We start from the raw sequence: 16670 nt of genomic DNA, 5'->3' as shown, positions 1-16670 counted from the left end.
TTTCCAGAGAAATTTCCTTTACAGATCTTTGTCTTTAGGTTCTTTTTGTGGACATATGTGAGAGACTGTACCGAGGTTTCGGTTTGTGTATTTATTTCCTCTTATTTTCACTTGCAAAGCTGCAGGCGAATATTAAACTTCAGGAGGGGAAAAAGCTGTTAATTTTTCATGGTGTTATGTATTACAGTGCTCAAAAGGATGATGCCAAATTAGCCATTAGAGGTCAAACCTCAGCTGACAGCAAATGTTTTCTTTTGAGGAAATCATCCTTATTCCTGGGAACCAGTTTTGTTCTCCTGTGCTAAATGCAAGAGAGGTATGAATGTGTGTTTTTTCCTGAAGGGCAACACTAGCTGGAAAAATGCTACTTTTAGCCAGTGGAAACAGCACAAGCAAACGACGATTGGCAGTAAAAACAGCACTTGTATTTAGACTAGCAAAGAAAAGAAGACACAATGTAGTGCAGACTAAATGTCCTTTCATACAGTTCTGTACAGGGCTTTTTCTTCCTCTCGTGGGTTTGGACAGATCGTGAAGTGCATTGGTCAGCAGTGATGCTGGTGCACAGGGAGAAAGTAATGAAAGGTCAGTGGGTGACAGTGATGGAGTGACTGTAAGGAAAGCGAGGAACTCTCTGGAGAAGGCAGTGACACAGCTATAACTCCCATGTGTCCAAAGAAACTGTCCCCATGTTTTCTCTCAAATGTCGTGAGAAAACAAGAGATTTGTAGCCAATTTGAGTTCTGTTGGTTTCCAGTCCCCTGTGCCTCCTGAGGTCAGAGTTCAGTGTATTGACTGTGTCAAGAAGTCAAAATTCCCATGTTTTATACACTGTGGAGTTTCTCCTCCTTTTTGACATTGGTGCCCTTATAATGCTCTTTGTTTGTATGTCATGGCAAGGATAGGATGTCCAACTCCCGGTGTTTGAATGGCTGTATATTTATACTGGTGGGTTCTCAGGATGATAATCCTACATATAAACCAGCATACAAACAGTGGGTCTCATTAGTTGAGAGACGTTGTACATTAAAAGTTAAATAATGTCAAAGTTCTTGTTTTCACAACAGAGTAACCAGCTTCATTAGTAGATCAGGTAAGTGAATTGATTTGAACCCATCCAGGTGGCCTCCAGGCCTTATTTTTCCCCTCCATAGATCAAGGTGATTGAATAGTATCAGAAAGGAGCCTTTCTTCTAAACAGTTTGACGTGAGCCATCGTGTAGCACAGGTAAGTATCACAGCAATGTTTTCCCAAATCCTGTGGAGAATCCTGCACAAAACCCTTGTCCTATTGTTGCAAATGCAATTAAATCCTGCTACGTGCTTCATGGGGAATGAACAGTTTTGCAGTCATCCAAGACTGCAAGTCATCCAAGTCATCCAGTGTTTGCCTGGGCAGCTGTTAATACCAGCAGAGGTCCTTTGTTCCTTCAGAAGAATGTGTGATCTCTAGGCATTTTTGAAGCTTTCGTTTGAGTCAGCATTGTACATTGAGCTACACATGCTTGGCTTCATTGTAGAATTCGCCAGATCTGTAATTGCTCGACAGCCTTTATCTGAAGACCTTTAGGCATTAAACTGTGTAACTTCCTACTGGCATAAAATGAGCTATAGCTGTTATTCATAGTATTAATTGTATGAGATGACACCCTGCACCAAAACCGTATGTCTGTGGACCCCTGTGGGATATGATACGTTGTTTCCCTCTTCATCTACTCCTGCAAAGGCATTTTCAGCTAGAAACAGCTAATGATGAGATGGTAAGCAACATATGTAGGATTTGGGCTTTTCAAGAAGGCCTTGTCCCCAAAAGGTGCATGTGGTCTAAGAAGAAACCATTTTGTGTTAATGTAAACCCTTTCATCCAAGGATCACGGAGTGTTTCAGAAAGAGGGACAGGTAAAGCAGTATCCTGGTGAAACCTGACAAGAGAAACAGAGAGCTTTTAAATTAGTTTCTCAGTTCATACATTGTGTCAGTCTTGAGGAAGGTGATATTTTGCGGTTATCTTGATGAGTAGCTATATTGCGTGCTGTAAGGCCAAGGTAGGATTTTGCTGAGCTAGGTGTGGATGCTGTCATTGAATCAGTCATTTATAAAAGGCTCAGGATAAATTTTACTCTCTCATCCCCCAAGAAGTCAATAGAAATTCCTTAGTAGCCGGACGGTTTTTGCAGTGAGCTTATTTGAGAGTGTGCTAATCTGGAACAAAGTCTCCCGACGGCATAAGCTTTTTTCTTCCGGAGGGCAGCCAAGTACCCTCTGGTCTTCCAGCACCAGGAGTGACAGCTTGGAGGGAGAATGACAGCATGGGAATTTTGGCAAAGGTAGGGCATGCTTCCTGTGAGTCATTATGTTTTCTCTGGACAAGTGGGTTTAGATGATTTACCTTTCTTACTTCAAGATGCACACTCTGAGTTGATCATCCTTTTATTCAGGGAAGTGCTGGGGGAAGATGCAGGTGAAAGCCTGTTTTTTCTCGCATCGCCAGTATCTCCTCCGTTCCCACGCCCCACCTCAGCTTTTCTCGTGTTTTTTTTTCTGAGGGAGCTGCTCCTACTGAGGCATTTTAGTGAAGTAGGAGAATATCGTATGTTCAAGGTGAGCACAACCAGGTTTATTTTCCTAGTTGCCCCTCCTAATGGCTGTGGTTACCATCAGGTGACTCCAGCCTGAGACCTTCTCGCAGCCAGGAGGGTGGCCCAGCACCCTTTGTCCCCTGCACACTTGTCCCTCCCTCATGTTTTCAGACCCTACTTGGGGAGGGGGCACATGGGGAGCCAGATGTTAAGACTGATCTGGCTGAAATGGGAGTTCCCATCTGCAGCTGGGTTAGAGCTTTGGAGGCACAACGGACTGCAGGAGCAAGTTGCATCTCGGGTGTACCAACAGCATGGACTGCTCCACCTCTGGCAGCCCGACCACTGATCTCTGCAGCTGTTAGGGTTTTAATTTGACTGTCTAAGTACATGGACTTTAGAGAAGGGGAGATCACTGCACTGGGTTCTGCAGGAGGAAGTGAGCTGGTGGTTAGAGAGAAGGAAGTTGGTGACAGAGGAGTCAGAGGAGGAACACGGTTCCATACAAACAAGGTCGTGTGAATGGCTGCTTGGTGACAGGATGGAGTGATCGATGTGCGAGGATAATAGGTCACTGGGGAGTCAGCTTGAAAGCTGAAGCCTCTCAAAATGTGTGGGACATTGTGGAAAAGAAAGTCAGAAAGGCACGAATCACAGAATCACAGAATCACAGGTTGGAAGGGACCTCAGGGATCATCTAGTCCAACCTTTCTGGGAAGAGCAGAGTCTAAACAAGAACACGAAGTAAAGCCAGACAGCTTCTTGCACACCAGCCTGCCTCGCAGCTCTGGCTAGCGGGCTTCCCTTGGCTTATTTTTGCACACTCCAATCTCTGACTAGATAAATGAGTTGGGCACTAAAAAGTTGTTCACGCTTCCTTCTGTGTAGCGATTGGCTGAGCCAAAGGATTGAGCCTTCACCCCCAGGAGTAAGCCCATCCCGCGGCAGGGACTAGCCCTTCCTCGCCCTGGTGAGCCTTCGCTCTGGCTGCCTTCTGCAGTTGGGTCATTCCTCCCCTGAGCGGGGCCTTCCCTGGATCCGCGGCATTTAGTGGCATTTACTGGAGGGCTCGGATTACCCCAGTGAAAATAATCAGTTATGCAAAGTTACGCTGTTTAGACTGGGTTTCTTCTGTGTGGCCAGTGAGGTGTGAAAGTCAATCCGCTCTGCAAACCCTGAGGGCGCTTTCTCTGTGCTGACTTGATATGATAGCTTTGGCGTTTGGCTGTCAGGGGGATAAAGCTGGCCCTGGGTTCAGTTCAAAGGGACACAAACCAGAGGTGGTTACGGTGGGACTGGACTCATGAGCAGCACAGCGCTCCTAAATCTGGCCGGGGCTGAGCAAGCCTGGACTGGCAAAGCAAGCGAGTCACCCAAGAGGGGGGTGCAAGGTTTGGGTCGTGCTGGGTTTGCGGAGGCCTTCGGTGATCTCAGCTGAGAGAAGGCTGTTGAGGGCAGCCTATGGCTTCCAACTGAGTATTCTTGGTTATGGTTATATCAGTGCACTTTTCTTCACAGGCTGATCATCATGGTCCATGCAGTAAAGAAGGGTAATTAGTAAATTCTCATGGTTGGGAGAAGGAGTTGCTGCAGCAGGAGTGTTTCATGGTATCTATCTTACGCTTTTTTCACGATCGTCTTCCTTTTCTCCCTGATAGAACCACAGATTTGGAGTTTCATTGCAGAAAAGTCCCTGTGGACCAACAGTCCCTCCTGACTCTTCCTGCCTGCTGGCTGCGGTTTCTGAGTCATTCCTGCACAGAGACACACGGGCTTGCTCCCAGTTTGAGCTGGTGTGTCAGCCAGCGGGGAGGCTGCAGGTGACCAGGGTGTTCAGGCTGAAACCCTCACCTAACATGCCAGTACGGCACTAGACCACCTGTCCGTCAGATCACAGCAGTGGCTCGTGGTAGCCATCGTAAGGGGTTTGCTGGATGCTTATTGGTGTTCATAAGCACTGGAGGATCCCAAGCTAATCATCACGAGTGATGGTCCAAGGGCTGCTGCCTCGGGCAGGTAATGCAAACTCAGTGTAAAGGGAGCAGTGCTGAAAAGCAGCACATGCATATTTAAATCAGTGTCAATTTATGCTGTCGCTGATCTGTGACTTACCGCAGTATCATTCATATTCAGCTTTAGTGCCAAAAACAGTGCTCAGCTGCTTTCTTACTTCTTAATGAAAAATACCTCTTTAGGGTTTCTTTGAAGTCCCCGCCCCTGAAAATCCCCACTATATTGTCATCATTGTTACTGTTAACAGCCCCTGCCAGTATAGGGTGCCTTTCCTGACAGATAGCCCTGCAGGGGCTTTGTCTGACGCTGCAATTCAGCCTTATACTATAGACAGTTTTAAATGGCTAATGACGGGCCTCCCAGGGGATTTCTGCCAAACTCTCAAAGACCTCCCAGGTTTAAAAGTGGCAGGGTGTCCTTTTCCTGGGGCCAGCCGCAGGAGGAATGCACACAGTCAGATTCTCCTACCTAAGCTGCATCAGCCTAGTTATTTTTTCAGTTGCAAAGACTCATCCATGCGTATATAGCTGGTTGCTTAGCAGAAGAGAGATAGCTGTGTCAGTAGAGGACGTTGAATAAACAGAGGAAAAAGGTTAGGTGGAAAGTATCCCCACTAGTCTGAGGTGTTATTGCACTTTAATGTTGAAAATATCCTTTCTGAAAGCTGTAGAAAAATATGAAAATCTTTGAAAAATTAAGCAGGGACTGTATCAGAGGTACAACAACATTCATTCTCCCCCTGCGTGTAGTGACAGTGCAGTGATATATCTGGGATACAAATAGGAACGTGAATGATGTCTAAATGAGCTGGGCTCCTATGTGCCATTTTCAGAGGAGAGGCAGAAAAACACTTGAGGATCATTGAGGGTCTGTTGGAAATAGGACTCCAACACTTATGCCATGATTTCATGAGAGTTTTAAGTAAGTGTAGGCAGACACTGCTGCCAGATGAAGCCGTGCCTCTCCTCTCACCTCTCCCCTACCCCAGTGCCTCTCTAAGCCCCCCTTGTCCCAGCAAAAGTGCTTGTTTAAATGCAGGATTGCTGGATCAGGGAACTGATCCCAGTTGAAACAGACCTGTCAAAGCCAGATGGTTAATTTTAACCCAGCACAGTTCCCCAGGCTGGTTCGCTCTGCAGCTGCCCAGATGTGTGTCCATGCAGGAGGAGGGCAGGAGGACTCTGCCTCCGCTGTGTCAGCATGGGCTTACGCTGCCCAAAGCCCTCATGAGCCACAGCTGAAAGAGCTCAGGCCGGCGCTTCGACAGCCTTTGGCTGTCAGTCCTAGCCAAATGAAGAGATTTGGCTGGTGCCACACAGTGTGCCAGGGAGGGGTGGCCTGTTCTCCATGGCTGTCTGGTCCTAGCTCAGGAGATGATGCCTCAGCCTGTTTCAGCCCTACCCTGTTAATATCCATTCATTTTGGACCCTTCTGGGGGTTCAAAATCTGTTTTGATTCAAATTTGATCTTCAGCTTTATAAACGAAGTGCACAGTCACGTGGGTGCCTATTCCCGTGTAAGCAGAATCCGTACCATTTTGATCAGCTTGTAGCTGGTGTGCACCTCACCACAGTTTTGCATCATGGCTGAATACAGTTCACAGCTTCTGAGTGCGTTTCTCAATTTATTCAGAGTGAAAAGGGCTCTCCTCAGTGATTAGCAAATGAATTTCCCATAGAATACGTAAGAATTGGTTAATTGCTTGCGATTGTGCTACTAAATGCAACTAAATCTTTCCTCCTGCTAAGGGAATCAAAATCAATACATTTTCTTCTGTATTGAAATAATTTCTTTTTTTTTTTCTTTATTGAGGGGAAAACTGCTATCTCTCAAAGTAATGCTGTGTCTTTAACTGGGCTACTGTTGTGCAGAGTAGATGAAGCTTCGTTTAGCCTGAATGAAAAACTTGATGCGTGTTGCTGAAGAGAGGAAACTGGTGGTGGATGATTTACTTGGAATGCCCTACAGCAACGAGGTTATAAATGAAGAGGGGAAACACCAAGAGCACTGAGATCTGAACCAAAGGAAATGCACAAAGCCTTGAAGTGACCTTATGTAAATTCCTAATGATGAGACTTCATTGAACTCATTTTTTCCAAGGGTTGTAAAGATCAAAATAGCAGCAGCCTTGAAATGCAAAGGTCTCTAGATAATGCATATGAATGTACGGTTGCATACAGCTGAAAAGTGCCCTGGGTTTGTGTGACCAGCCTGCCCAGCAGCTGGGTACTGGACCCAGTCTTGCTTCAGGAGCTGCGGTGCCTCTGGGCCCTGACTGAGGCACCAGGGCTACCCGAGGTGCAAAAGCAATGCCTAGTGTCTCGGTCCTGCCCTCTGGCCCTGTGCCAAAGCTGCCTCTGCTTCAATGCTTGTTTTAAACGCTGTGTTTCTGCACTGAGTCCCAGGAAGCCCGGCATGTCCCGGGATGCGAACGGGCATGTGGCTGGGAGAACCGCTTGCCAAACGAGCTCATGTCCTCAGCCAGGCTCCACAGGGGCGAGTGCTCCATTGCACAGACACGGCAATCCCAGTGAGGAGAAACAGAGCAGCTCTCGAGGGGTCATCGGGCTGTGCCCTTCTCGCTGAGGTTGGTTCCCGACGTGAATTAATGTGGGCACGTGTTCAGTGTGACAGTGTCAGAAAATGATACGAAGACTGTCAAGACCGAATTCCTGTGCTGTTCTTAGAGCTTGAGGTTTTTTTCCTCTGTGCCTGTGTTCAGCTCGAGGATTCATTCTCCTCTTTCGTATTAACGCATTTGTGGTAACATGAAGAAGGACTGATCTGGGGAGAAAAAAGCAAGTGGGCACTACTGTGAAAAATACTTATCACTGATACCTGTGCCTAAATTCTCTGGGCTGGTGTTTTCCAAGGACTTGAAAGAGTTAGGTACCCACATGCACTGAATGGCTGTGAAACCCCAGCTGCCAGAAGTGTCCCGAGTTTCATTCAAAATACCAGATTAATTGATTTATTTAGATTCATAAACAGCAGTAGAGAGCCGGAGGCTCTGACCCAGTGAGAAACTGCGGATATGGCTGTGAACAGCAGGCTAATGAAGATGAAAAACCTCCCCTGTCCAGAGTAATCCAAACACAGCCTTACATATGAGTCTGTTGGCCCAAGTGCAGCTGTTTGTCTTTTCAGTAATCTGAAACCGGAGCAGTACCCTGAGAAGCAAAGGGGACAGTGACTGTTTGTACGTAGCGGAGGTCAGTTGCGCTGCTGCCTGACTGAAGAGCTTCCCGCGGTGGAGGTGAACGCGGTGGCACAGTGGTGCCACTGTGGCTCCAGGGACGTGCTCCTGCGGGCACAGCCTGGCTCCCTGGCTCCATCGGACCCAAAGAGAGCAAGAAACTCGACGTCTTCCCTTTGGAGGAAAGCTGGAAAATCTTCTCTGTATTTAAAGTTCCCATGGCTGCAGTTTGAATTTGGCACACAGTTGGCCACAGGGTTATCTGAGGTCATGTACTCAAATAGTTGTAGATAAAACAAGGGCCTGTTTGGATTGGAAATCTCCAGAGGGCTTTTCCTGTGCGCGCGGATAATGATATTGCAAGAGGACATGAGCCAAAATAAAGATTCAGCTCCGTATGCAGTAGCTCAATAAAATAAAATGAGCAATGGAAAAAAGAAGAGGAGGGAAAAAAGACTGTTTTCATTACGTTATTTTCTGAACTTGCTGTTGAGATGGAGGAATTACAGCCAAGGAGAGGGAGTCCTGCAGCGAGGCGCCATCCAGGACTGGGCTCACCGCACCGCTCTTCCAGGAAACTCCCTGTAGCTGCAGAAAGCCACCACGTCCCGGTTGCGCCCGCCTGCCCGCGGGCTCAGCCGGTGCACCCACCGCACACCTCTGCGGTCCCCGCACCACGGAGCCGCTGGCGGGGCACAGGGGATGCTGCTGTGTGCTTCCCCAGCTGCAGCCCCAGCCGTACCAGCCTCAAAGCTCCTGCTCCTCTGCTGAAGAGGTTTGTTTCCAAAAACCCCTACCAGTTGGGGCAGTTACAGAGAGGGAGAAGTTAATGGCTTCTGGAAGTTAGAGAGGGAATAAGGTGCTGTCAGGCTCTTTCACAGGCCCTTGGGCTTTTATGGGAAACTATTTACTCACTGCTTAATGGAAGACTGCAGAGCAGAGCACATTTGGACAAGAAATGTGATTCAGTACTTTTCCAAGCTGCTGTTGGAGAAAAGCATATGCCTGTAACAACAGCTCTCTTCCTCGCTCACTGCCTGCTACAACGATCTTCATGGCTTCACAGCCTGTTGTTATGAAAATAATTGAAATGCAAAAGCAAAATCACAAACTTGGGAAGAAAATGAGGCCTTTGGGGGCTTTCTGTCTTCCTGTGGTGCACTTGGATGCTGTGGTGATAGATGCTGCTATAAAAGCATCACCCAAGAGGCAGTGGTAAAGCAAAGATGAGAGAGGAATGAGGAGGAAGAGCCAGAGGAAAAGGTGTTCACTGCACTTCACCAGGGAAACCTGAACGGGACTTTCCCCTTGTTGCCGTGACATCCTGCCTGTGGGCTGTGGTGGGGTGGGTGGTATCAGCTTTGCTGGCCTGGAGGTCCCTGCTCTGTCGGGAGCCAGGGCTGCTGTGTGTCGGGGAGCAGCCCCATATCTTGCCCAGTCTCCATCGCTCTCAGCTCCTGCAGAGGGGTGCAGTACTAGCAATCCCCCTGCCCACACCTGACATCCCTATGGAGTGCGGTTGGGTGAGTCCTGCCAAGCTGCCACGTTTAAGATGTGCGTTTCGGGTAGCCTTGTGACAGGTGGCACGAAGGCAGTGCCACCTCCGGGCTCTCAGCGGGAGCAGGCTGGTCCCAAGTGGGGAGCTGCTGTTTGAGAAGAGAGCATGTCCCACACCATGCAGGGTCACCCAGGCGTTGCATGGACCCGCTGCATGTCCTTTAGGGCTTTCCCCTGCGAACAAGGCATGTACAAACCTTTTACCAATACGAATTTAATTTCTGTGTAGAAATTAGCTGAAGACAGCTTGCAGCTTTGTGACGCTTGTTTATTGTGTTGGTTTTAAGATTGCTTGCTGAGGAACTCCAGATGCGGATGTTTTGTTGGTGGCTGTGGACGTGAGGAACCCAACTCCCACCAACTTTAGGGGGATTTGTGTATCCCTCTCCTCTGGGCTGCTGAGAAGAATTCAGCCTCAGTCAACACATCTTTATCTGCCTCTTCATTAGAGTTGACTCAAGGTGCTCATTGGAGACTTTGGGAGTCTGAAAGGTTGAATTCATCAATCGATTTATTTCTGTCCCCTGTCTGGATGGCGACAACTGATAGATGTAGGTTTCTGGTGCAGATTCTGAAGTTTACATCTTCACAGTTCTGTTTCTAGTAGTATATGCTTCAAATGTATATTCACATTCTTCTTGTGAAGCCAGTTTGTTAGTAGGGAAGGAGTCATAAAAAGGTCACATATTCATCAGGATTCATTTTTAGAAAGGGAACAAGGCTGCATGCATGTCTCCTTGGAGCACTGGCCCAGCTTTTCTCCTTATAGGGAGTATTTTAATAATGGTAACACTGTAGTTTTTCAGCTTATGGAGGCATACAACAACGTTCTCGAAAAGCCTGCGGTCTATGCAGCAAGAGATTTTCTCTCTCTTAGGACATCCTGTAATTCTAGGTGTGCACATTGCTATAGCCTTTCTGTATCTTGTAGGCCTGGTGTTTCTTAATGTGCTTACAGTGGCTCCTAGTACTCATCTCATGACAAATTAATAATCAAATACTTAAGTCTATAGTATTCCACAAAACACACTTTTGAGCTGCTGGGTTTCTTTCTGAGCGTGCATGGACATGCTGGGAAAAAACAGTAAGTCCTTTCTGACCAGAGAAAGGAAAAACAGGAGAGCTTGGCACTTTTATAGATCCTTATGACGACATACAGAGCTGTGTAAAAATGACATTTTCTTCCTAGAAGGCCTGGGTGCAAATCTTCTTTGGGTGGCTGTTAAGGGGGAGCGATCCATTACCGCCGTTCGCGCTGCAGGCCGGCGGCTGGTACGGTTGGGCCGGGCTGGGGCAGGGTGTGTGGTTGCATGCTGCCCACAGGAGTGTAGGGCAGGATCACTTATCCCAGTGCCAGCGGGAAGGGGGCAGGGGTGACTGATGTGCCAGGAAGCACAGGCAGGCAGTACCCTTCCAGCCAAAAGCCAGCCAGGTCAAGTCAGTTCAAAGTTTTAAATATTTTTTTGGTAGGCATATGAACTGGCTCCCTAATTTTGTGTTGTGTTAGTGCTTCGTGTCGTGTGCCTTTGATCCCAGAGCTGCTGGATTTGCTGTATTGTCACGCTGCAGCCTGTGTGTCTCGCTTACCTCTCCTGGGCTATAATCCATTTTACAGGACCTCATCTGAGTTTGCCAGGAGTGTTATTCTGGCTGAAAAGAAACTCAGGGCTCCACAGAAGTGCCAGGGCCTGGTTTGCAGGGCACTGGCAAAGCCGGGAGGATGAGGGAGACATTTCTCACCTGAAGGGCCTGTATGATTTAACCAAACATACACATCTGGCAGTTTTATGATGGTGACATTTTGCCTCTTTTTCCCCAGTGGTAGAGCAAAATTAATCAGAACCGCTTTAGAACAACAACTGTTTTATAGCTATCATAGCATGAGTGCAAGAGCAGGCTTGTCATCATGGCAGCCTCCGAGCTGATTTGCTGAGGCATTCGACTGTCTTAAAATCTCCACTAGAGAATTTTCGCATTTCTGGTCGTGGGTCACTTGTGGTAATTTGGCATCTCTCTTAGAGCAATTTACATTTTTCTTTCAGCACAAACACTTATCCTCTCTAATAATGAGAATGCTCCTGTGCTTGGTTTTGGGGGTGGTGGTGAAAGTAGTTCAAATCTGAAGAGAGGCAGCTGTTCTCCTTGGCTTGCCAGCGTGTTTCAGGCATTTGTTGAGCCTACAGAGGAAACACATTCTTAAAGTCTGTGTCAGGAAACCAGCTTCGAAGGCAGAAAAGTCGTGTGAATTTTCAGTGTTCCTCTAAGACCTATAATTTGTTGCAGCACTGTGGGTGCTGCAGTTCATTTGTGGTGTATGTTAGCGAAGCCCTTGCAGGATTTACACTGCAACACGTTTAGCAGATTTTAATCTGACATTACTGAGTTGAATCACAAGCTGCATGAGAAGTTAAGGTTGGGACATGTGGTCATTAGTGCATAGAGACGTACCCCTGACATGAGTTCAGGCCCATGGGTTTGAGTGTAAACTGGCCAAGAAACAGGCTTTTGTCAATGCAATACAAGTAAGACTGTTCCTAAAATAATTTAGTATTAAATGCATGAAGCAAGCCTCAGATCCTGCCCTGTCCTGCACGACCCAGAGTTGGAAGAACAGTGAGGCAGCTGTTCCAGAGCTGCTCGATGCTGGTGAGCTTGAAGTCTCTGGAGGGGTCATTACTCATGAGATCAGAAGGGTGTTTTATTGTTGCAGCATACGAAGGTGCCAACACCTCCTGGAAGAGGACAGTAGTACATGAGCGAGATCGTAAAGTCCATGAGAGCTCTTGCACAAGCGAAATGCAAAGCAGGGACCAGAGCAGAAGTGTCGGAGAAGAACTAGGCACTGGTGACCCAGCCTCCCTCTGAAGAGTCCTGGAGCGGTCATGGCCGTCGGGGTAGATGAACAGGAAGAGAAATGAGGGATTTCTATTAGAAAAGGAGATGGCAGGACTGAACCGGGACCATCAAATAGTCTTTGCAGAGTCCCCCTTCCATGCCAGCAAGCTTTGATTTCAGGTTTAAAGTAAAAACCTTCATTCAGATCAGTCCTTCAAGCCTAGGTAACATTTTTCCAAAACATAAAAGTGCAAAACAAGAGACCTCTGAAAGAGAGATTATTTGTGTGTTGACAATGATTAAAGGTTTCTCAGCAGGCTTGTTCCCTCATTAGAGATTTGAGCCTCTGCTTTGAAGTTTCATCTCCTGCTGGAAACGCACACAAACCTCTGGGCCAAGGGAACTTTTTTCCTTAAAATATTTGATATCAGTGCTTTGGTGCAGTTCTTTAATTTGTGTGTAGCTTCTGTTTTGTGATTCATCTACCTTGGCAGAAGACAGCCGGCCAGTGACAAACTGGGATTACTGAATGAGGGAAAAATTCGCATTGCCCTGGAAAGGTATCTGGGAAGCATACAGTCCTGCCTTGAGATAAACTCTCATCACAGCCAGTTTGGGAGATGGAAGTATTTTGCATCCCTCCCCTTTCTTCTCTGTGCATATAGAAACTTCTAATTCTCCTCTATACTAGTGATGGATCACTTAGAAATACAGAGCATAATCCTTTGTCTTTTTGGAACTAGGAAATGTTCTAAATAAAGGTTTGAAAGGCAGCCTCTGAATTTAGCCCTGCACAGGCTTGGCAGCTCGATGTCAGGGTGCAGATACAGATGTGAAGGTGAAGCTCTGCTGTGTGCACGTGGTGAGGCCAAGGCATGCGGGACAGCTCTGCACGCACTCCCTTTGCTGGTTTTTTTTCCCTCTGCGAGCAGTTATGTGAGTGCATCTGTTTCTCCTCTTGAAAATGCATTCCTGGGGAACGCAGGAGAAATGAGTGGCTTACAGACAAGGTCTGCACTGCTCCACGCTCCAGTCACCACAGGCGGGACCTGCTGGGGGTGGCTGTGGGCCATGCAGTCCGGTGCACACTCTGGATTTCCCTCCTCCGTGTTGGGAGACACTAACGCTGTACATGTGTGACCCCAGACCAAAATGTGCTCTCATTGCTGCCGCTGCGGTACCTCAGCCGGGCTGGCGGGCTGGGGTGGATGCTGCATAGCTGCATGTTACTTGCAGGGCTGCTTGGTAAAGGCTTTCGGAAAGCTTTTCCATGGAAGAAAGTCCTGTCTCATCATCTCTCCCCCCCACCCCCAGTCACAAGCATCTTTGTGTAGCCCTTCCCCGTTGCTGTTTTCCCATGGCAAGAAGTGCCTAGTTCAGAAAGCATCAGCCCAAGCCCTTTGATCTTTTCTTTCTCAAGAGAAAAAAGATTAAAAAGAGACAAGAAGTTAAGGATTTGTGAGGGGGAACCGAACATGAATAGCAAATTCTGCTGCGGAGGTCACCTCCCCCCAGCTTTCTTCCTGTGTGATCAGGAGGAGGGAAGGGTACAAGCCGGTCTGTTGGGGGATCCAGGGCGGAGGGGAGTAAATTGGGGGCAGAGGAGTGGGGGTGGAGTGGCGAAGCCCTTCAAAAGGAACAATGCTTGCAAGCTCCTGCATTGTTAGGCGGCCCTTTACAGAGAGTGCCATGAATACAGGTTATAAATTCTTTGGCCATTGAGAGAGCTCTCCAAACCTGACTCCATCCTGCACTAAACCAGGCCTGAGCCCTATCAGTTGCATAGCAATGAATTCATTTACATCTGGATAGTTAATCTCCAATTCACTTGACAGTTTATCTCACCCTTGGAAGAGCAACCAGTGCCTGCTCTATTGTGTTGAAGCAAGTCTATGATCATCAGCTAGACTAGCACCTCTTTTTTGTGCGCAGTAAAGATAAGGAGGGTGGGTGTTGATATCTAGCTTATGAAACACAGTTATTCCTCCAAGCCGCTTGATTCTGCAGTCCTTTCACTTGATGTTGTCCCCATCTGTAGCCTTCATCGGTTACTGTTGCAGTACAACTAAAATACTGCTTTTCTAATATGAATGGTATTAGATGAACACAATCCAGAACTATTTAGTTTGTTCTCATTTACTGAGGTCTCTTAATTCTGCACTGATTTTAATCTCTGGATGTTTTGCACAGATCCCCCAAGGAGGAAGCACTGCTTTTGTTCCAGCACAGCTCAGCAGAGCATCTTCCATGGGGATGCCAAGGAGGGTGACCTGCAGCTCCCTTGCAGGGGGCTGTGAGAAGCCTAGGATGTCCCACAGGTATGGGAGAGGCATCATTCACCCAAAACCCCAGCAAGAGGAGATGAGGCTACTTGTGAGCCAAGCCCTCTTGAGTAGCACTGATTTGGCTCGTTGTGAATGGGGAAATTATTACAGTAATGCACATCCTAATGGACAGTGATGTGGAGAGGCAGTCATTGCTTTCGGGCCGTGTGGGCCTGTGGAGGTGAGAACAGGGCCGGTTTTGGCAGATCGACCAACTTTCTGTTCGTGTCAGGAAAGTGGATCAGGAAGGGGGACCTTGGGGGTCAGAGGATAAAGTTAAGCATGAGAATTCCTTGATTTATTCGTATTTTTAAGTCTCCAACTTTAATTTCCTGCAGTCAATATTTGTATGTATTTGATGTGGTTTGGACATGATCTGTAGAAAGGCCACTCTAATTATTATATCCTCCTTCTTTTATCTAGAGTAGCTGCAGATCTTTAACCAGTCCTTGTGTTTCCTCTAACACACACTGCACTTAGTTCTGCTCTGGTCATGAGAATTATTCCTGAAAGGCTGTCTGAAAGGTTTGGTGTGGTTAACACTAAACAGTGAAAAATAGTGAAGTAAAGTAAAAAATTATGTGATTTAAAAACTGGTAATAAGTTGAGGCAGAAAAGCAACTTTGGCTTTCCTTTTTTTTTTAGTACTAAAGCATCTTTCATTTGTTTGTAACCAGGAAAGTGAGAAATGTTTCCTTTTCCAGTGAAAGCTCAGACTGTCACTGAGTCACAGCCGTCCAGCAGCTGAAACTGGAAGTGGAGCTCCAACTGTCCAGAGACTGGTGATAGCCCCATATCTGCTGGGCTATTACTGCTCTTCTCTCCCTTTGCCTTAGATCTCCTTGGGAGAACCTGTAGCGTGAAGGTCACAGGAGAAGTTCTTCAATGAAGAGCAGTTTCAGACTCTGTGAGCAATATGTTTCAAACAGGAGTGTGACTGTGTTTCTTGTTTGTGGCCTCTAACTGAAATTGTTTTCATATTGGAAGATTTGGCTCAGCACTGGGGCCATCACTGCTGCTGATCTTCCTTCAGCGTGAGACTCTGCTGGAGTCGATCTGGATAGACTCTATCTGTCCAGACAATGCTAGTTGGGCGTATCTTTGAGTCACTTCTGCTTCCTTTCCACATTGATTTTAGGAAGCCGGTAAGCAGCCAGCAAATCAGCAGCCTACACCAGCATGCAATGTGTTGTGGGTGTAAAACATAACGGGGTCAACATTGCATTCCTGAGGAGCACTGCTAGTAGCATTGTGATAGTGATGTCACAGAATCATAGATTCATTTAGGTTGGAAAAGACCTTTAACATCATCAAGTCCAACCATTAATGTAACACTGCCAAGTCCACTGCTAAACTATGTCCCGAAGTGCCACCTCTACATGTCTTTTAAATACCAATGGTGATGGTGACTCAACCACTTCCCTGGGCAGCCTGTTCCAATCCCTGGCAACCCTTTCAGTGAAGATATTTTTCCTAATATCCAATCTAAACCTCCCCTGGCACAACTTGACGCCATTTCCTCTTGTTCTATCACTTGTTTCTTGGGAAAGAGACCAACCCCTCCCTCACTCCAGCCCCTCTCAGGCCGTTGCAGAGAGCGAGAAGGGCTCCCCTCAGCCTCCTCTTCTCCAGGCTAAACATCCTCATCCAGATCACTGACAAAGATATTAAAGCATAGGGCAAAAAGGCAGACCCCTATGCCACCAAATTTATTCTGCAAGTATAAAGGTGGAGACAGAAGGGAGAGCCTGAGGAGACAGCAAGTTGCAGAGGTCCTGACCCTCCTGAGGTGGCAAGAACATAAAAATACTTCTCTGACAGTAAGAGGCAGTTGAATGTCACGATAAGATATGAATGGACCAGAAGTGACTCTGTCACCTCAACACTGAATGAGAAGCGATGGTGTGAATGGGAGAGGCCAGAGAAGCAGCTCATATTGGGTTTGAAAGCGAGAGGAAAGTCAGGGGCAGGGAGCAGAGGTGTGAGCGGCCGTGGCGTGGGCGGGAAACGGTCACTGCAGTAACTCTCCAGTGAGCGAGTGTGGGACAAAATGGCATTTGCTGAGGCTGGAGGAAAAGATGCTGCAGGATTTGCGAGGAGGTGGTGAAAGACTTGCAGGACCTCCTGGTCGAAGTGCCGCAGGCCGGGGCAACTCGCTACCCCGCA

General features: G+C 47.4%; 1 protein-coding gene across 26 annotated transcripts in view; it reads left to right on the top strand.

Annotated features, from left to right (window-relative positions):
- Window positions 1-16670, top strand: part of EXD3 (exonuclease 3'-5' domain containing 3) — a 301170-nt gene that overhangs the window by 174030 nt on the left and 110470 nt on the right. Inside the window, exon 22 of one of the 26 annotated variants that reach the window (XM_075112172.1) lies at window positions 14371-14707. The exons of the other annotated variants lie outside the window; for them this stretch is intronic. Coding sequence (XP_074968273.1) covers window positions 14371-14640 — 270 coding nt within the window. The 3' untranslated portion in view covers window positions 14641-14707. Of the gene's footprint in view, window positions 1-14370; window positions 14708-16670 lie in introns of those variants that run through there. 26 annotated transcript variants of the gene reach the window in all.

Source organism: Phalacrocorax aristotelis, chromosome 17 (genome assembly GCF_949628215.1).
Source record: "Phalacrocorax aristotelis chromosome 17, bGulAri2.1, whole genome shotgun sequence".
Lineage (NCBI taxonomy): Eukaryota > Metazoa > Chordata > Aves > Suliformes > Phalacrocoracidae > Phalacrocorax > Phalacrocorax aristotelis.
The sequence above is the reverse complement of the archived record's forward strand: the minus strand, read 5'-3'. Positions and strand labels throughout refer to the sequence as shown.